Below are 23,595 nucleotides of genomic sequence, written 5' to 3' on the forward strand. Positions count from 1 at the left end.
CTGTCCTGGGAGTGTTTGATGGGGGACAGTGTAGAGGGAGCTTTACTCTGTATCTAACCCCGTGCTGTACCTGTCCTGGGAGTGTTTGATGGGGGACAGTGTAGAGGGAGTTTTACTCTGTATCTAACCCCGTGCTGTACCTGTCCTGGGAGTGTTTGATGGGGGACAGTGTAGAGGGAGCTTTACTCTGTATCTAACCCCGTGCTGTACCTGTCCTGGGAGTGTTTGATGGGGGACAGTGTAGAGGGAGCTTTACTCTGTATCTAACCCCGTGCTGTACCTGTCCTGGGAGTGTTTGATGGGGGGACAGTGTAGAGGGAGCTTTACTCTGTATCTAACCCCGTGCTGTACCTGTCCTGGGAGTGTTTGATGGGGGACAGTGTAGAGGGAGCTTTACTCTGTATCTAACCCCGTGCTGTACCTGTCCTGGGAGTGTTTGATGGGGACAGTGTAGAGGGAGCTTTACTCTGTATCTAACCCCGTGCTGTACCTGTCCTGGGAATGTTTGATGGGGGACAGTGTAGAGGGAGCTTTACTCTGTATCTAACCCCGTGCTGTACCTGTCCTGGGAGTGTTTGATGGGGACAGTGTAGAGGGAGCTTTACTCTGTATCTAACCCCGTGCTGTACCTGTCCTGGGAGTGTTTGATGGGGGACAGTGTAGAGGGAGCTTTACTCTGTATCTAACCCCGTGCTGTCCCTGTCCTGGGAGTGTTTGATGGGGGACAGTGTAGAGGGAGCTTTACTCTGTATCTAACCCCGTGCTGTACCTGTCCTGGGAGTGTTTGATGGGGACAGTGTAGAGGGAGCTTTACTCTGTATCTAACCCCGTGCTGTACCTGTCCTGGGAGTGTTTGATGGGGACAGTGTAGAGGGAGCTTTACTCTGTATCTAACCCCGTGCTGTACCTGTCCTGGGAGTGTTTGATGGGGGACAGTGTAGAGGGAGCTTTACTCTGTATCTAACACCGTGCTGTACCTGTCCTGGGAGTGTTTGATGGGGACAGTGTAGAGGGAGCTTTACTCTGTATCTAACCCCGTGCTGTACCTGTCCTGGGAGTGTTTGATGGGGGACAGTGTCGAGGGAGCTTTACTCTGTATCTAACTCCGTGCTATACCTGTCCTGGGAGTGTTTGATGGGGGACAGTGTAGAGGAAGCTTTACTCTGTATCTAACCCCGTGCTGTACCTGTCCTGGGAGTGTTTGATGGGGGACAGTGTAGAGGGAGCTTTACTCTGTATCTAACCCCGTGCTGTACCTGTCCTGGGAGTGTTTGATGGGGACAGTGTAGAGGGAGCTTTACTCTGTATCTAACCCCGTGCTGTACCTGTCCTGGGAGTGTTTGATGGGGGACAGTGTAGAGGGAGCTTTACTCTGTATCTAACCCCGTGCTGTACCTGTCCTGGGAGTGTTTGATGGGGACAGTGTAGAGGGAGCTTTACTCTGTATCTAACCCCGTGCTGTACCTGTCCTGGGAGTGTTTGATGCTGAACACTGTAGAGGGAGTTTAGATTGTATCTAAAACTCACTTATTGTTTGGTTCTTGTTGAATTGTTCTAGATGATTCTGAGTTAATGTACTCGGAGCTGAATTTCGCTGCAGCCTCTCCGACGCCTAGGAGCCACACAGCAGGTCAGTTGCAGACATTTTATGTCTGTCTTAAGGTACAGATGTGTCTCACGTCTGTTATATTTTAGTCACATCTCAATTGCATTGTTAGTGATGCTGTGGGTCCCACCTTGATTCTTTCAGTTTCCTGTTGAGTTAGACTTTACTGTGTATCACACCCGTAACTAAGATGCATCAGACACGTAACTAAGATGTATCACACCCGTAACTAAGATGCATCAGACCCGTAACTAAGATGTATCAGACACGTAACTAAGATGCATCAGACCCCGAACTAAGATGCATCAGACCCGGAACTAAGATGCATCAGACACGTAACTAAGATGCGTCAGACACGTAACTAAGATGCGTCAGACCCGGAACTAAGATGCATCAGACCCGGAACTAAGATGCATCAGACACGTAACTAAGATGCATCAGACACGTAACTAAGGTGCATCAGACACGTAACTAAGATGCGTCAGACACGTAACTAAGATGCGTCAGACACGTAACTGAGGTTTATCCGACATGTAACTGAGGTGCCTCAGACACGTAACTAAGATGCATCAGACACGTAACTAAGATGCATCAGACACGTAACCAAGATGCATCAGACACGTAACTAAGATGTATCAGACACGTAACTAAGATGCGTCAGACACGTAACTAAGATGCATCAGACCCGTAACTAAGATACATCAGACACGTAACTAAGGTGTATCAGACACGTAACTAAGATGCATCAGACACGTAACTAAGATGTATCAGACACGTAACTAAGGTGCGTCAGACACGTAACTAAGATGCGTCAGACACGTAACTAAGATGCATCAGACACGTAACTAAGGTGCGTCAGACACGTAACTAAGATGTATCAGACACGTAACTAAGATGCGTCAGACACGTAACTAAGATGCGTCAGACACGTAACTAAGGTGCGTCAGACACGTAACTAAGATGTATCAGACACGTAACTAAGATGCGTCAGACACGTAACTAAGATGCGTCAGACACGTAACTAAGATGCATCAGACACGTAACTAAGGTGTATCAGACACGTAACTAAGATGCATCAGACACGTAACTAAGGTGTATCAGACACGTAACTAAGGTGCATCAGACACGTAACTAAGGTGTATCAGACACGTAACTAAGATGCATCAGACACGTAACTAAGATGTATCAGACACGTAACTAAGGTGCATCAGACACGTAACTAAGGTGCATCAGACACGTAACTAAGATGCATCAGACACGTAACTAAGATGCATCAGACACGTAACTAAGGTGCATCAGACACGTAACTAAGGTGTATCAGACACGTAACTAAGATGTATCAGACACGTAACTAAGATGCATCAGACACGTAACTAAGATGCATCAGACACGTAACTAAGATGTATCAGACACGTAACTAAGATGTATCAGACACGTAACTAAGATGCATCAGACACGTAACTAAGATGCATCAGACACGTAACCAAGATGCATCAGACACGTAACTAAGATGTATCAGACACGTAACTAAGATGCATCAGACACGTAACTAAGATGTATCAGACACGTAACTAAGATGTATCAGACACGTAACTAAGATGCATCAGACACGTAACTAAGATGCATCAGACACGTAACTAAGATGTATCAGACACGTAACTAAGATGCATCAGACACGTAACTAAGATGTATCAGACACGTAACTAAGGTGCATCAGACACGTAACTAAGATGCATCAGACACGTAACTAAGATGCATCAGACACGTAACTAAGGTGCATCAGACACGTAACTAAGATGTATCAGACACGTAACTAAGGTGTATCAGACACGTAACTAAGGTGTATCAGACACGTAACTAAGATGTATCAGACACGTAACTAAGATGCATCAGACACGTAACCAAGATGCATCAGACACGTAACTAAGATGTATCAGACACGTAACTAAGATGCATCAGACACGTAACTAAGATGTATCAGACACGTAACTAAGATGTATCAGACACGTAACTAAGATGTATCAGACACGTAACTAAGATGCATCAGACACGTAACGAAGGTGCATCAGACACGTAACTAAGATGCATCAGACACGTAACTAAGATGTATCAGACACGTAACTAAGATGCATCAGACACGTAACTAAGATGTATCAGACACGTAACTAAGGTGCATCAGACACGTAACTAAGATGCATCAGACACGTAACTAAGGTGCATCAGACACGTAACTAAGGTGTATCAGACACGTAACTAAGATGTATCAGACACGTAACTAAGATGTATCAGACACGTAACTAAGATGCATCAGACACGTAACTAAGGTGTATCAGACACGTAACTAAGGTGTATCAGACACGTAACTAAGGTGTATCAGACACGTAACTAAGATGCATCAGACACGTAACTAAGATGTATCAGACACGTAACTAAGATGCATCAGACACGTAACTAAGGTGCATCAGACACGTAACTAAGATGTATCAGACACGTAACTAAGATGTATCAGACACGTAACAAAGATGCATCAGACACGTAACTAAGGTGTATCAGACACGTAACTAAGGTGTATCAGACACGTAACTAAGGTGTATCAGACACGTAACTAAGGTGCATCAGACACGTAACTAAGGTGTATCAGACACGTAACTAAGGTGTATCAGACACGTAACGAAGGTGCATCAGACACGTAACTAAGGTGTATCAGACACGTAACGAAGGTGCATCAGACACGTAACTAAGATGCGTCAGACACGTAACTAAGATGCATCAGACACGTAACTAAGATGTATCAGACACGTAACTAAGGTGTATCAGACACGTAACTAAGGTGTATCAGACACGTAACTAAGATGCATCAGACACGTAACTAAGGTGCATCAGACACGTAACTAAGGTGTATCAGACACGTAACTAAGGTGTATCAGACACGTAACTAAGGTGTATCAGACACGTAACTAAGATGCATCAGACACGTAACTAAGGTGCATCAGACACGTAACTAAGGTGTATCAGACACGTAACTAAGGTGTATCAGACACGTAACTAAGATGCATCAGACACGTAACTAAGGTGCATCAGACACGTAACTAAGGTGTATCAGACACGTAACTAAGATGCATCAGACACGTAACAAAGGTGCATCAGACACGTAACTAAGGTGTATCAGACACGTAACTAAGGTGTATCAGACACGTAACTAAGGTGTATCAGACACGTAACTAAGGTGCATCAGACACGTAACTAAGGTGTATCAGACACGTAACTAAGGTGTATCAGACACGTAACTAAGGTGTATCAGACACGTAACTAAGGTGTATCAGACACGTAACTAAGGTGCATCAGACACGTAACTAAGGTGCATCAGACACGTAACTAAGGTGTATCAGACACGTAACTAAGGTGTATCAGACACGTAACTAAGGTGTATCAGACACGTAACTAAGGTGCATCAGACACGTAACTAAGATGCGTCAGACACGTAACTAAGGTGCATCAGACACGTAACTAAGGTGTATCAGACACGTAACTAAGGTGCATCAGACACGTAACTAAGGTGTATCAGACACGTAACTAAGGTGTATCAGACACGTAACTAAGGTGCATCAGACACGTAACTAAGGTGTATCAGACACGTAACTAAGGTGCATCAGACACGTAACTAAGATGCATCAGACACGTAACGAAGGTGTATCAGACACGTAACTAAGGTGCATCAGACACGTAACTAAGATGCATCAGACACGTAACTAAGGTGTATCAGACACGTAACTAAGGTGCATCAGACACGTAACTAAGATGCATCAGACACGTAACTAAGATGCATCAGACACGTAACTAAGGTGCATCAGACACGTAACTAAGGTGTATCAGACACGTAACTAAGGTGCATCAGACACGTAACTAAGGTGTATCAGACACGTAACTAAGGTGCATCAGACACGTAACTAAGGTGTATCAGACACGTAACTAAGGTGCATCAGACACGTAACTAAGATGCATCAGACACGTAACTAAGGTGTATCAGACACGTAACTAAGGTGCATCAGACACGTAACTAAGGTGTATCAGACACGTAACTAAGGTGCATCAGACACGTAACTAAGGTGTATCAGACACGTAACTAAGGTGCATCAGACACGTAACTAAGGTGTATCAGACACGTAACGAAGGTGTATCAGACACGTAACTAAGGTGCGTCAGACACGTAACTAAGGTGTATCAGACACGTAACGAAGGTGTATCAGACACGTAACTAAGATGCATCAGACACGTAACTAAGGTGCGTCAGACACGTAACTAAGGTGTATCAGACACGTAACTAAGGTGTATCAGACACGTAACTAAGGTGCATCAGACACGTAACTAAGGTGCATCAGACACGTAACGAAGGTGTATCAGACACGTAACTAAGGTGTATCAGACACGTAACTAAGGTGTATCAGACACGTAACTAAGGTGCATCAGACACGTAACGAAGGTGTATCAGACACGTAACTAAGGTGTATCAGACACGTAACGAAGGTGTATCAGACACGTAACTAAGGTGCGTCAGACACGTAACTAAGATGCATCAGACACGTAACTAAGGTGTATCAGACACGTAACTAAGGTGTATCAGACACGTAACTAAGGTGCATCAGACACGTAACTAAGGTGTATCAGACACGTAACTAAGATGCATCAGACACGTTACTAAGATGCATCAGACACGTAACTAAGGTGTATCAGACACGTAACTAAGGTGCATCAGACACGTAACTAAGGTGTATCAGACACGTAACTAAGGTGCATCAGACACGTAACTAAGGTGTATCAGACACGTAACTAAGGTGCATCAGACACGTAACTAAGGTGTATCAGACACGTAACGAAGGTGTATCAGACACGTAACAAAGGTGCGTCAGACACGTAACTAAGGTGTATCAGACACGTAACGAAGGTGTATCAGACACGTAACTAAGATGCATCAGACACGTAACTAAGGTGCGTCAGACACGTAACTAAGGTGTATCAGACACGTAACTAAGGTGCATCAGACACGTAACTAAGGTGCATCAGACACGTAACGAAGGTGTATCAGACACGTAACGAAGGTGTATCAGACACGTAACTAAGGTGTATCAGACACGTAACTAAGGTGCATCAGACACGTAACGAAGGTGTATCAGACACGTAACTAAGGTGTATCAGACACGTAACTAAGGTGTATCAGACACGTAACTAAGGTGCATCAGACACGTAACGAAGGTGTATCAGACACGTAACTAAGGTGCGTCAGACACGTAACTAAGGTGTATCAGACACGTAACGAAGGTGTATCAGACACGTAACTAAGGTGCATCAGACACGTAACGAAGGTGTATCAGACACGTAACTAAGGTGCATCAGACACGTAACTAAGGTGCATCAGACACGTAACGAAGGTGTATCAGACACGTAACTAAGGTGCATCAGACACGTAACTAAGGTGTATCAGACACGTAACGAAGGTGTATCAGACACGTAACTAAGGTGCATCAGACATGTAACTAAGGTGTATCAGACACGTAACGAAGGTGTATCAGACACGTAACTAAGGTGTATCAGACACGTAACTAAGGTGTATCAGACACGTAACTAAGGTGTATCAGACACGTAATGAAGGTGCATCAGACACGTAACTAAGGTGTATCAGACACGTAACTAAGGTGTATCAGACACGTAACTAAGGTGTATCAGACACGTAACTAAGGTGCATCAGACACGTAACTAAGATGTATCAGACACGTAACTAAGATGTATCAGACACGTAACTAAGGTGTATCAGACACGTAACGAAGGTGCATCAGACACGTAACTAAGATGCATCAGACACGTAACTAAGGTGCATCAGACACGTAACGAAGGTGCATCAGACACGTAACTAAGGTGCATCAGACACGTAACTAAGATGTATCAGACACGTAACTAAGATGTATCAGACACGTAACTAAGATGTATCAGACACGTAATGAAGGTGCATCAGACACGTAACTAAGATGCATCAGACACGTAACTAAGGTGCATCAGACACGTAACTAAGATGTATCAGACACGTAACTAAGATGTATCAGACACGTAATGAAGGTGCATCAGACACGTAACTAAGATGCATCAGACACGTAACTAAGGTGCATCAGACACGTAACTAAGGTGTATCAGACACGTAACTAAGGTGTATCAGACACGTAACTAAGGTGTATCAGACACGTAACGAAGGTGCATCAGACACGTAACTAAGGTGTATCAGACACGTAACTAAGGTGCATCAGACACGTAACTAAGGTGTATCAGACACGTAACTAAGGTGCATCAGACACGTAACTAAGGTGCATCAGACACGTAACTAAGGTGCATCAGACACGTAACTAAGGTGCATCAGACACGTAACTAAGATGTATCAGACACGTAACGAAGGTGCATCAGACACGTAACGAAGGTGCATCAGACACGTAACTAAGATGTATCAGACACGTAACTAAGATGTATCAGACACGTAACTAAGATGTATCAGACACGTAACTAAGATGTATCAGACACGTAACTAAGATGTATCAGACACGTAATGAAGGTGCATCAGACACGTAACTAAGATGCATCAGACACGTAACTAAGGTGCATCAGACACGTAACTAAGGTGTATCAGACATGTAACTAAGGTGTATCAGACACGTAACTAAGGTGTATCAGACACGTAACGAAGGTGCATCAGACACGTAACTAAGGTGCATCAGACACGTAACTAAGGTGCATCAGACACGTAACTAAGGTGTATCAGACACGTAACTAAGGTGCATCAGACACGTAACTAAGGTGTATCAGACACGTAACTAAGGTGCATCAGACACGTAACTAAGGTGCATCAGACACGTAACTAAGGTGCATCAGACACGTAACTAAGGTGCATCAGACACGTAACTAAGGTGCATCAGACACGTAACTAAGGTGCATCAGACACGTAACTAAGATGTATCAGACACGTAACGAAGGTGCATCAGACACGTAACGAAGGTGCATCAGACACGTAACTAAGGTGTATCAGACACGTAACTAAGGTGCATCAGACACGTAACTAAGATGCATCAGACACGTAACTAAGATGCGTCAGACACGTAACTAAGATGCGTCAGACACGTAACTAAGATGCATCAGACACGTAACGAAGGTGCATCAGACACGTAACTAAGGTGTATCAGACACGTAACTAAGGTGCATCAGACACGTAACTAAGATGTATCAGACACGTAACTAAGATGCATCAGACACGTAACGAAGGTGCATCAGACACGTAACTAAGATGTATCAGACACGTAACGAAGGTGCATCAGACACGTAACTAAGGTGCATCAGACACGTAACTAAGATGCATCAGACACGTAACGAAGGTGCATCAGACACGTAACTAAGGTGCATCAGACACGTAACTAAGGTGTATCAGACACGTAACTAAGGTGCATCAGACACGTAACTAAGATGTATCAGACACGTAACTAAGGTGCATCAGACACGTAACTAAGGTGTATCAGACACGTAACTAAGGTGTATCAGACACGTAACTAAGGTGTATCAGACACGTAACTAAGGTGTATCAGACACGTAACTAAGATGTATCAGACACGTAACTAAGATGTATCAGACACGTAACTAAGATGCATCAGACACGTAACTAAGATGCATCAGACACGTAACTAAGGTGTATCAGACACGTAACTAAGGTGTATCAGACACGTAACTAAGATGTATCAGACACGTAACTAAGGTGTATCAGACACGTAACTAAGATGTATCAGACACGTAACTAAGATGCATCAGACACGTAACTAAGGTGTATCAGACACGTAACTAAGGTGTATCAGACACGTAACTAAGGTGTATCAGACACGTAACTAAGATGCATCAGACACGTAACTAAGGTGCATCAGACACGTAACTAAGGTGTATCAGACACGTAACTAAGGTGCATCAGACACGTAACTAAGGTGTATCAGACACGTAACTAAGGTGTATCAGACACGTAACTAAGGTGCATCAGACACGTAACTAAGATGTATCAGACACGTAACTAAGGTGTATCAGACACGTAACGAAGGTGCATCAGACACGTAACTAAGGTGTATCAGACACGTAACGAAGGTGCATCAGACACGTAACTAAGATGCGTCAGACACGTAACTAAGATGCATCAGACACGTAACTAAGATGTATCAGACACGTAACTAAGGTGTATCAGACACGTAACTAAGATGCATCAGACACGTAACTAAGATGCATCAGACACGTAACTAAGGTGCATCAGACACGTAACTAAGGTGTATCAGACACGTAACTAAGGTGTATCAGACACGTAACTAAGGTGTATCAGACACGTAACTAAGATGCATCAGACACGTAACTAAGATGCATCAGACACGTAACTAAGGTGCATCAGACACGTAACTAAGATGCATCAGACACGTAACTAAGGTGTATCAGACACGTAACTAAGGTGTATCAGACACGTAACTAAGGTGCATCAGACACGTAACTAAGGTGCATCAGACACGTAACTAAGGTGTATCAGACACGTAACTAAGGTGTATCAGACACGTAACTAAGGTGTATCAGACACGTAACTAAGGTGCATCAGACACGTAACTAAGGTGCATCAGACACGTAACTAAGGTGCATCAGACACGTAACTAAGATGCATCAGACACGTAACTAAGGTGTATCAGACACGTAACTAAGGTGTATCAGACACGTAACTAAGGTGTATCAGACACGTAACTAAGATGCATCAGACACGTAACTAAGGTGTATCAGACACGTAACTAAGGTGTATCAGACACGTAACTAAGGTGTATCAGACACGTAACTAAGGTGTATCAGACACGTAACTAAGGTGTATCAGACACGTAACTAAGATGCATCAGACACGTAACTAAGGTGTATCAGACACGTAACTAAGATGCATCAGACACGTAACTAAGGTGTATCAGACACGTAACTAAGATGCATCAGACACGTAACTAAGGTGTATCAGACACGTAACTAAGGTGCATCAGACACGTAACTAAGGTGCATCAGACACGTAACTAAGGTGTATCAGACACGTAACTAAGGTGTATCAGACACGTAACTAAGGTGTATCAGACACGTAACTAAGGTGCATCAGACACGTAACTAAGGTGTATCAGACACGTAACTAAGGTGTATCAGACACGTAACTAAGGTGTATCAGACACGTAACTAAGGTGTATCAGACACGTAACTAAGATGCATCAGACACGTAACTAAGGTGCATCAGACACGTAACTAAGGTGTATCAGACACGTAACTAAGGTGCATCAGACACGTAACTAAGGTGTATCAGACACGTAACTAAGGTGTATCAGACACGTAACTAAGGTGTATCAGACACGTAACTAAGGTGCATCAGACACGTAACTAAGATGTATCAGACACGTAACTAAGGTGTATCAGACACGTAACTAAGGTGTATCAGACACGTAACTAAGGTGCATCAGACACGTAACTAAGGTGTATCAGACACGTAACTAAGGTGTATCAGACACGTAACTAAGGTGCATCAGACACGTAACTAAGGTGTATCAGACACGTAACTAAGGTGCATCAGACACGTAACTAAGGTGTATCAGACACGTAACTAAGGTGCATCAGACACGTAACTAAGATGTATCAGACACGTAACTAAGGTGTATCAGACCCGTAACTAAGGTGTATCAGACACGTAACTAAGGTGCATCAGACACGTAACTAAGATGCATCAGACACGTAACTAAGATGTATCAGACACGTAACGAAGGTGCATCAGACACGTAACTAAGATGCGTCAGACACGTAACTAAGATGCATCAGACACGTAACTAAGATGTATCAGACACGTAACTAAGGTGTATCAGACACGTAACTAAGATGCATCAGACACGTAACTAAGATGCATCAGACACGTAACTAAGGTGCATCAGACACGTAACTAAGGTGCATCAGACACGTAACTAAGGTGCATCAGACACGTAACTAAGGTGTATCAGACACGTAACTAAGGTGCATCAGACACGTAACTAAGGTGCATCAGACACGTAACTAAGGTGCATCAGACACGTAACTAAGGTGTATCAGACACGTAACTAAGGTGCATCAGACACGTAACTAAGGTGCATCAGACACGTAACTAAGGTGCATCAGACACGTAACTAAGGTGTATCAGACACGTAACGAAGGTGTATCAGACACGTAACTAAGATGTATCAGACACGTAACGAAGGTGCATCAGACACGTAACTAAGGTGTATCAGACACGTAACTAAGGTGTATCAGACACGTAACTAAGGTGTATCAGACACGTAACTAAGGTGTATCAGACACGTAACTAAGGTGTATCAGACACGTAACTAAGGTGTATCAGACAAGTAGCTAAGGTGTATCAGACACGTAACTAAGGTGTATCAGACACGTAACTAAGATGTATCAGACACGTAACTAAGGTGTATCAGACAAGTAGCTAAGATGTATCAGACACGTAACTAAGATGTATCAGACACGTAACTAAGGTGTATCAGACACGTAACTAAGGTGTATCAGACACGTAACTAAGGTGTATCAGACACGTAACTAAGGTGTATCAGACACGTAACTAAGGTGTATCAGACAAGTAGCTAAGGTGTATCAGACACGTAACTAAGGTGTATCAGACACGTAACTAAGATGTATCAGACACGTAACTAAGGTGTATCAGACACGTAACTAAGGTGTATCAGACACGTAACTAAGGTGTATCAGACACGTAACTAAGGTGTATCAGACACGTAACTAAGATGTATCAGACACGTAACTAAGGTGTATCAGACAAGTAGCTAAGGTGTATCAGACACGTAACTAAGGTGTATCAGACACGTAACTAAGGTGTATCAGACACGTAACTAAGGTGCATCAGACACGTAACTAAGGTGTATCAGACACGTAACTAAGGTGTATCAGACACGTAACTAAGATGTATCAGACACGTAACTAAGGTGTATCAGACAAGTAGCTAAGGTGTATCAGACACGTAACTAAGGTGTATCAGACACGTAACTAAGATGTATCAGACACGTAACTAAGGTGTATCAGACAAGTAGCTAAGATGTATCAGACACGTAACTAAGGTGTATCAGACACGTAACTAAGATGTATCAGACACGTAACTAAGGTGTATCAGACACGTAACTAAGGTGTATCAGACACGTAACTAAGGTGTATCAGACACGTAACTAAGGTGTATCAGACACGTAACTAAGATGTATCAGACACGTAACTAAGGTGTATCAGACACGTAACTAAGATGCATCAGACACGTAACTAAGATGCATCAGACACGTAACTAAGATGCATCAGACACGTAACTAAGATGCATCAGACACGTAACTAAGGTGCATCAGACACGTAACTAAGGTGCATCAGACACGTAACTAAGATGTATCAGACACGTAACTAAGGTGTATCAGACACGTAACTAAGGTGCATCAGACACGTAACTAAGGTGTATCAGACACGTAACTAAGGTGCATCAGACACGTAACTAAGGTGCATCAGACACGTAACTAAGGTGCATCAGACACGTAACTAAGATGCATCAGACACGTAACTAAGATGCATCAGACACGTAACTAAGGTGCATCAGACACGTAACTAAGGTGCATCAGACACGTAACTAAGATGTTTCAGACACGTAACTAAGGTGTATCAGACACGTAACTAAGGTGCATCAGACACGTAACTAAGGTGTATCAGACAAGTAGCTAAGGTGTATCAGACACGTAACTAAGGTGCATCAGACACGTAACTAAGATGTATCAGACACGTAACTAAGGTGTATCAGACACGTAACTAAGGTGTATCAGACACGTAACTAAGGTGCATCAGACACGTAACTAAGGTGTATCAGACACGTAACTAAGGTGCATCAGACACGTAACTAAGGTGTATCAGACACGTAACTAAGGTGCATCAGACACGTAACTAAGGTGTATCAGACACGTAACTAAGGTGTATCAGACACGTAACTAAGGTGTATCAGACACGTAACTAAGGTGTATCAGACACGTAACTAAGGTGCATCAGACACGTAACTAAGATGTATCAGACACGTAACTAAGATGTATCAGACACGTAACTAAGATGCATCAGACACGTAACTAAGATGTATCAGACACGTAACTAAGATGTATCAGACACGTAACTAAGATGTATCAGACACGTAACTAAGGTGCATCAGACACGTAACTAAGGTGTATCAGACACGTAACTAAGGTGTATCAGACACGTAACTAAGGTGCATCAGACACGTAACTAAGGTGTATCAGACACGTAACTAAGGTGCATCAGACACGTAACTAAGATGTATCAGACACGTAACGAAGGTGCATCAGACACGTAACTAAGATGCGTCAGACACGTAACTAAGATGTATCAGACACGTAGCTAAGGTGTATCAGACACGTAACTAAGATGCATCAGACACGTAACTAAGATGCATCAGACACGTAACTAAGGTGCATCAGACACGTAACTAAGATGCATCAGACACGTAACTAAGGTGCATCAGACACGTAACTAAGATGCATCAGACACGTAACTAAGGTGCATCAGACACGTAACTAAGATGTATCAGACACGTAACTAAGGTGTATCAGACACGTAACTAAGGTGTATCAGACACGTAACTAAGATGTATCAGACACGTAACTAAGATGCATCAGACACGTAACTAAGGTGTATCAGACACGTAACTAAGGTGCATCAGACACGTAACTAAGGTGTATCAGACACGTAACTAAGATGCATCAGACACGTAACTAAGGTGTATCAGACACGTAACTAAGGTGCATCAGACATGTAACTAAGGTGCGTCAGACACGTAACTAAGGTGTATCAGACACGTAACGAAGGTGTATCAGACACGTAACTAAGGTGCATCAGACACGTAACTAAGGTGCATCAGACACGTAACTAAGGTGTATCAGACACGTAACTAAGATGTATCAGACACGTAACTAAGGTGCGTCAGACACGTAACTAAGGTGTATCAGACACGTAACTAAGGTGTATCAGACACGTAACTAAGGTGTATCAGACACGTAACTAAGGTGCATCAGACACGTAACGAAGGTGTATCAGACACGTAACTAAGGTGTATCAGACACGTAACGAAGGTGTATCAGACACGTAACTAAGGTGCGTCAGACACGTAACTAAGGTGTATCAGACACGTAACTAAGGTGTATCAGACACGTAACGAAGGTGCATCAGACACGTAACTAAGGTGTATCAGACACGTAACTAAGATGCATCAGACACGTAACTAAGGTGCATCAGACACGTAACTAAGGTGTATCAGACACGTAACTAAGGTGCATCAGACACGTAACTAAGGTGCATCAGACACGTAACTAAGGTGCATCAGACACGTAACTAAGATGTATCAGACACGTAACTAAGATGCATCAGACACGTAACTAAGATGCATCAGACACGTAACTAAGATGCATCAGACACGTAACTAAGGTGCATCAGACACGTAACTAAGGTGCATCAGACACGTAACTAATATGCGTCAGACACGTAACTAAGATGCATCAGACACGTAACTAAGATGCATCAGACACGTAACTAAGGTGCATCAGACACGTAACTAAGATGCATCAGACACGTAACTAAGATGCATCAGACACGTAACTAAGATGCATCAGACACGTAACTAAGATGCATCAGACACGTAACTAAGATGCATCAGACACGTAACTAAGATGCATCAGACACGTAACTAAGATGCATCAGACACGTAACTAAGATGCATCAGACACGTAACTAAGATGCATCAGACACGTAACTAAGGTGCATCAGACACGTAACTAATATGCGTCAGACACGTAACTAAGATGCATCAGACACGTAACTAAGATGCATCAGACACGTAACTAAGGTGCGTCAGACACGTAACTAAGATGTATCAGACTCGTAACTAAGATGTATCAGACACGTAACTAAGGTGCATCAGACACGTAACTAAGATGCATCAGACACGTAACTAAGGTGCGTCAGACACGTAACTAAGATGCATCAGACACGTAACTAAGATGCATCAGACACGTAACTAAGGTGCGTCAGACACGTAACTAAGATGCATCAGACACGTAACTAAGATGCATCAGACACGTAACTAAGATGCATCAGACACGTAACTAAGGTGCGTCAGACACGTAACTAAGGTGCATCAGACACGTAACTAAGATGTATCAGACACGTAACTAAGGTGTATCAGACACGTAACTAAGGTGCATCAGACACGTAACTAAGGTGTATCAGACACGTAACTAAGGTGCATCAGACACGTAACTAAGATGTATCAGACACGTAACGAAGGTGCATCAGACACGTAACTAAGATGCGTCAGACACGTAACTAAGATGTATCAGACACGTAACTGAGGTGTATCAGACACGTAACTAAGATGCATCAGACACGTAACTAAGATGCATCAGACACGTAACTAAGGTGCATCAGACACGTAACTAAGATGCATCAGACACGTAACTAAGGTGCATCAGACACGTAACTAAGATGCATCAGACACGTAACTAAGGTGCATCAGACACGTAACTAAGATGTATCAGACACGTAACTAAGGTGTATCAGACACGTAACTAAGGTGTATCAGACACGTAACTAAGATGTATCAGACACGTAACTAAGATGCATCAGACACGTAACTAAGGTGTATCAGACACGTAACTAAGGTGCATCAGACACGTAACTAAGGTGTATCAGACACGTAACTAAGATGCATCAGACACGTAACTAAGGTGTATCAGACACGTAACTAAGGTGCATCAGACATGTAACTAAGGTGCGTCAGACACGTAACTAAGGTGTATCAGACACGTAACGAAGGTGTATCAGACACGTAACTAAGGTGCATCAGACACGTAACTAAGGTGCATCAGACACGTAACTAAGGTGTATCAGACACGTAACTAAGATGTATCAGACACGTAACTAAGGTGCGTCAGACACGTAACTAAGGTGTATCAGACACGTAACTAAGGTGTATCAGACACGTAACTAAGGTGTATCAGACACGTAACTAAGGTGCATCAGACACGTAACGAAGGTGTATCAGACACGTAACTAAGGTGTATCAGACACGTAACGAAGGTGTATCAGACACGTAACTAAGGTGCGTCAGACACGTAACTAAGGTGTATCAGACACGTAACTAAGGTGTATCAGACACGTAACGAAGGTGCATCAGACACGTAACTAAGGTGTATCAGACACGTAACTAAGATGCATCAGACACGTAACTAAGGTGCATCAGACACGTAACTAAGGTGTATCAGACACGTAACTAAGGTGCATCAGACACGTAACTAAGGTGCATCAGACACGTAACTAAGGTGCATCAGACACGTAACTAAGATGTATCAGACACGTAACTAAGATGCATCAGACACGTAACTAAGGTGTATCAGACACGTAACTAAGGTGCATCAGACACGTAACTAAGGTGCATCAGACACGTAACTAAGATGCATCAGACACGTAACTAAGGTGCATCAGACACGTAACTAAGGTGCATCAGACACGTAACTAATATGCGTCAGACACGTAACTAAGATGCATCAGACACGTAACTAAGATGCATCAGACACGTAACTAAGGTGCATCAGACACGTAACTAAGATGCATCAGACACGTAACTAAGATGCATCAGACACGTAACTAAGATGCATCAGACACGTAACTAAGATGCATCAGACACGTAACTAAGATGCATCAGACACGTAACTAAGATGCATCAGACACGTAACTAAGATGCATCAGACACGTAACTAAGATGCATCAGACACGTAACTAAGGTGCATCAGACACGTAACTAAGATGCATCAGACACGTAACTAAGATGCATCAGACACGTAACTAAGGTGCGTCAGACACGTAACTAAGATGTATCAGACTCGTAACTAAGATGTATCAGACACGTAACTAAGGTGCATCAGACACGTAACTAAGATGCATCAGACACGTAACTAAGGTGCGTCAGACACGTAACTAAGATGCATCAGACACGTAACTAAGATGCATCAGACACGTAACTAAGGTGCGTCAGACACGTAACTAAGATGCATCAGACACGTAACTAAGATGCATCAGACACGTAACTAAGATGCATCAGACACGTAACTAAGGTGCGTCAGACACGTAACTAAGGTGCATCAGACACGTAACTAAGATGTATCAGACACGTAACTAAGGTGCATCAGACACGTAACTAAGATGTATCAGACACGTAACTAAGATGCATCAGACACGTAACTAAGATGCATCAGACACGTAACTAAGGTGCGTCAGACACGTAACTAAGATGCGTCAGACACGTAACTAAGATGCGTCAGACACGTAACTAAGGTGCGTCAGACACGTAACTAAGATGCGTCAGACACGTAACTAAGGTGCATCAGACACGTAACTAAGATGCGTCAGACACGTAACTAAGGTGCGTCAGACACGTAACTAAGATGCGTCAGACACGTAACTAAGATGTATCAGACACGTAACTAAGATGCGTCAGACACGTAACTAAGGTGCATCAGACACGTAACTAATATGCGTCAGACACGTAACTAAGATGCATCAGACACGTAACTAAGGTGTATCAGACACGTAACTAAGGTGTATCAGACACGTAACTAAGATGCATCAGACACGTAACTAAGGTGCGTCAGACACGTAACTAATATGCGTCAGACACGTAACTAAGATGCATCAGACACGTAACTAAGGTGCATCAGACACGTAACTAATATGCGTCAGACACGTAACTAAGATGCATCAGACACGTAACTAAGATGCATCAGACACGTAACTAAGATGCATCAGACACGTAACTAAGATGTATCAGACACGTAACTAAGATGTATCAGACACGTAACTAAGGTGTATCAGACACGTAACTAAGATGCGTCAGACACGTAACTAAGATGTATCAGACACGTAACTAAGATGCGTCAGACACGTAACTAAGGTGCATCAGACACGTAACTAATATGCGTCAGACACGTAACTAAGATGCATCAGACACGTAACTAAGATGTATCAGACACGTAACTAAGGTGTATCAGACACGTAACTAAGGTGTATCAGACACGTAACTAAGATGCATCAGACACGTAACTAAGGTGCGTCAGACACGTAACTAATATGCGTCAGACACGTAACTAAGATGCATCAGACACGTAACTAAGGTGCATCAGACACGTAACTAATATGCGTCAGACACGTAACTAAGATGCATCAGACACGTAACTAAGATGCATCAGACACGTAACTAAGATGCATCAGACACGTAACTAAGATGTATCAGACACGTAACTAAGATGTATCAGACACGTAACTAAGGTGTATCAGACACGTAACTAAGGTGTATCAGACACGTAACTAAGGTGCATCAGACACGTAACTAAGATGTATCAGACACGTAACTAAGATGTATCAGACACGTAACTAAGGTGTATCAGATAGATAACAAAAGTGTATGAGACACGTAACTAAGGTCTATTAGACAAGTAGCTATGGTGTATCAGACACGTAACTAAGATGTATCAGACACGTAACTAAGATGTATCAGACACGTAACTAAGGTGTATCAGATAGATAACAAAAGTGTATGAGACACGTAACTAAGGTCTATTAGACAAGTAGCTATGGTGTATCAGACACGTAACTAAAGTGTAACTATCAGAGATAAGGTGTAACAGGAGAAACTGAGCAGTAATTGAGATGTAATAGACACAAAACTGAGGTGGAACAGATGTGATGTTGACTAAAGTCAAAGAGTCATACTAGGCTAGTCCCAATTGCCCGCATTTGGCCCATATCCCTCGATACCCATCGTACCCATGTAACTGTCTCAATGCTTTTTAAAAGACAAAATTGTACCCGCCTCTACTACTACCTCTGGCAGCTCGTTCCAGACACTCACCACCCTCTGTGTGAAAAAATTGCCCCTCTGGACACTTTTGTATCTCTCCCCTCTCACCTTAAACCTATGCCCTCTAGTTTTAGACTCCCCTACCTTTGGGAAAAGATATTGACGATCTCGCTGATCTGTGCCCCTCATTATTTTATAGACCTCTATAAGATCACCCCTCAGCCTCCTACGCACCAGAGAAAAAAGTCCCAGTCTATCCAGCCTCTCCTTATAACTCAATCCATCAAGTCCCGGTAGCATCCTAGTGAATCTTTTCTGCACTCTTTGTAGTTTAATAATATCCTTTCTACAATAGGGTGACAGAACTGTACACAATAACGTGTCAGTTACTCCTTAGTTCTGTGCCTGTTACACCTACATTACAAGTCCATTGCATCTGAATTATGTGTCTGTTACACCGATGTTACGTGTCTGTTACGCCTGAGTTATGTGTCCGTTACGACTGAGTTACGTGTCTGTTACGCCTGAGTTACGTGTCTGTTACGCCTGAGTTATGTGTCCGTTACGACTGAGTTACGTGTCTGTTGCCCCTGAGTTACGTGGCTGTTACACCTGAGTTACATGTCTGTTACGACTGAGTTATGTGTCCGTTACGACTGAGTTACGTGTCTGTTACGCCTGAGTTACGTGTCTGTTACGCCTGAGTTATGTGTCCGTTACGACTGAGTTACGTGTCTGTTACGCCTGGGTTACTTGTCTGTCATGCCTGAGTTATGTGTCTGTTACACCTGAGTTACGTGTCTGTTACGTCTGAGTTACGTGTCTGTTACGACTGAGTTACGTGTCTGTTACACCTGAGTTACGTGTCTGTTACACCTGAGTTACGTGTCTGTTACACCTGAGTTACGTGTCTGTTACACCTGAGTTACGTGTCTGTTACACCTGAGTTATGTGGCTGTTACGACTGAGATACGTGTCTGTTACGACTGAGATACGTGTCTGTTACGCCTGAGTTACGTGTCTGTTACACCTGAGTTATGTGGCTGTTACGACTGAGATACGTGTCTGTTACGACTGAGATACGTGTCTGTTACGCCTGAGTTACGTGTCTGTTACGCCTGAGTTATGTGTCTGTTACGACTGAGATACGTGTCTGTTACGCCTGAGTTACGTGTCTGTTACGCCTGAGTTACGTGTCTGTTAGGCCTGAGTTATGTGTCTGTTACGCCTGAATTACGTGTCTGTTACGCCTGAGTTACGTGTGTGTTACGCCCGAGTTACGTGTCTGTTACGCCTGAGTCACGTGTCTGTTACGCCTGAGTTACGTGTCTGTTACACCTGAGTTACGTGTCTGTTACGCCTGAGTTACGTGTCTGTTACGCCTGAGTTACGTGTCTGTTACGCCTGAGTTACGTGTCTGTTACGCCCGAGTTACGTGTCTGTTACACCTGAGTTACGTGTCTGTCACATTTTAGTTACGTCCCAGTTACATGTGACTCCAGTACGTCTTGGAATTCTGCACTGAGTCCATTTTTGCTGAGTTCTGTCTGCGTTGCATCTCAATGATGTTTATCTGACGCGTCCAGTGCACATCCAATGTATCTTAGCCGCATGTCCCTGGGATCTCAGTTAGGCGACCTTCGCATCGTAGCTACGTGCTGGTTACAGCTCAGTCTCCAAGTCTGCTTGTTATATGTTAGACTGTGTGTAGGGGAGAGTTAAGTCTTTACTAAGAGGCAGTTACGTGCTGTGTGTGCATTGCTGGGGAAGGAAGGGATTGCAATGCACCGGGTTACGTTGCGGTTACGTCGCGGTCTGTGTTGTGGGGCTGATGCTCGGAGGGGGGTGGGGGGGTGGTGAGTGCATCGTTGCTGTGTCGTTGTCCTTTGGATTGCGTTCCACCACGTACTTCCGGGAGAGGCTTTGTGTCCCCCGCACCGTCTCACACTCTCTCTCCCTCTGTCTCTCACAGCCGAACCGGAGACAACTTACGCTCAGGTCAGCGTCAAACCGCAGAGCGCCCAACACAACCCAGGGTCAGAGGTGACCCCAGGCAAAGGTCAGTCACCCTTGGGGTGTGGTGTCAGAGGTCACAGTGGTTCAGAGCAGTCCAGTGGGGTGGGGGATGTGGGGGATTGGGGTGAAAGGGGGCAATTCACTCTAACACCCGTGTTGAGAGTAACAGGGAGAAAACCGAGATCTCCACAAAACTACCAGAATTCACCAGATTGGATAGATTCGCACTGATATTCTCCCGATTTCTGTAAACTACTCCAGATCCTACAACCCTCCCAAACTCTGCAACCTCCTGCAGCCAATACACCCCTCCCTATCTCTGTAAACTCCTCCAGCCCCTACACCCCTCCCTACCTCTGTACCCTCCTCCAGCCCCTACACCCCTCCCTATCGCTGTACCCTCCTCCAGCCCATACACCCTTCCCTACCTCTGTAACCTCCTCCAGCCCCTACACCCCTCTCTATCTCTGTAACATCCTCCAGCCCCCTACACCCCTCCCGATCTGTGTAACCTCCTCCAGCCCCTACACCCCTCCCTATCTCTGTAACCTCCTCCAGACCCTACACCCCCTCCCTATCTCTGTAACCTCCTCCAGCCCCTACACCCCCTCCCTATCTCTGTAACCTCCTCCAGCCCCCTACACCCCTCCCGATCTGTGTAACCTCCTCCAGCCCTGACACTCGTCCCTGTCTCTGTAACCTCCACCAGCCCCTACACCCCTCCCTATCTCTGTAACCTCCTCCAGCCCCTACACCCCCTCCCTATCTCTGTAACCCCCTCCAGCCCCCTACACCCCCTCTCTATCTCTGTAACCTCCTCCATCCCCCTACACCCCCTCCCTATCTCTGTAACCTCCTCCAGCCCCTACACCCCTCCCTATCTCTGTAACCTCCACCAGCCCCTTCACCCCTCCCTATCTCTGTAATCTCCTCCAGCCCATACACCCCTCCCTATCTCTGTAACCTCCTCCAGCCCCTACACCCCTCACTATCTCTGTAACCTCCTCCAGCCCCTACACCCCTCCCTATCTCTGTAACCTCCTCCAGCCCCTACACCCCTCCCTATCTCTGTAACCTCCTCCAGCCCCCTACACCCCCTCCCTATCTCTGTAACCTCCTCCAGCCCCTACACCCCTCCCTATCTCTGTAACCTCCTCCAGCCCCTACACCTCTCCCTATCTCTGTAACCTCCTCCAGCCTCCTACACCCCTCCCTATCTCTGTAACCTCCTCCAGCCCCTACACCTCTCCCTATCTCTGTAACCTCCTCCAGCCTCCTACACCCCTCCCTATCTCTGTAACCTCCTCCAGCCCCTACACTCCCTCCCTATCTCTGTAACCTCCTCCAGCCCCTACACCCCTCCCTATCTCTGTAACCCCCTCCAGCCCCCTACACCCCTCCCTATCTCTGTAACCTCCTCCAGCCCCTACACCTCTCCCTATCTCTGTAACCTCCTCCAGCCCCTACACTCCCTCCCTATCTCTGTAACCTCCTCCAGCCCCTACACTCCCTCCCTATCTCTGTAATCTCCTCCAGCCCCTACACTCCCTCCCTATCTCTGTAACCTCCTCCAGCCCCTACACCCCCTCCCTATCTCTGTAACCCCCTTCCAGCCCCTACACCCCTCCCTATCTCTGTAACCTCCTCCAGCCCCCTACACCCCCTCCCTATCTCTGTAACCCCCTCCAGTCCCCTACACCCCTCCCTATCTCTGTAACCTCCTCCAGCCCCTACACCCCTCACTATCTCTGTAACCTCCTCCAGCCCCTACACCCCCTCCCTATCTCTGTAACCCCCTCCAGCCCCTACACCCCTCCCTATCTCTGTAACCTCCTCCAGCCCCCTACACCCCCTCCCTATCTCTGTAACCCCCTCCAGCCCCCACACCCCTCCCTATCTCTCTGACCTCCTTCAGCCCCCTACACCCCCTCCCTATCTCTGTAACCTCCTCCAGCCCCCTACACCCCTCCCTATCTCTGTA

General features: G+C 44.7%; 1 protein-coding gene across 2 annotated transcripts in view; it reads left to right on the plus strand.

The window, feature by feature from the left end:
* Nucleotides 1-1,562: 1,562 nt before the first annotated feature.
* Nucleotides 1,563-23,595, plus strand: part of LOC144489604 (CD209 antigen-like protein C) — a 53,917-nt gene continuing 31,884 nt past the window's right edge. For both annotated transcript variants that reach the window (XR_013496993.1, XM_078207470.1), the window contains exons 1-2: nucleotides 1,563-1,630; nucleotides 21,571-21,657. Coding sequence is in view for 1 of the 2 variants with exons in the window: in XM_078207470.1 (XP_078063596.1) it covers nucleotides 1,573-1,630; nucleotides 21,571-21,657 (145 nt within the window). In the remaining variant the exon portion in view is untranslated. The remainder of the gene's footprint in view (nucleotides 1,631-21,570; nucleotides 21,658-23,595) is intronic.

Source organism: Mustelus asterias, unplaced genomic scaffold (assembly GCF_964213995.1).
Source record: "Mustelus asterias unplaced genomic scaffold, sMusAst1.hap1.1 HAP1_SCAFFOLD_2349, whole genome shotgun sequence".
Taxonomy (NCBI): domain Eukaryota; kingdom Metazoa; phylum Chordata; class Chondrichthyes; order Carcharhiniformes; family Triakidae; genus Mustelus; species Mustelus asterias.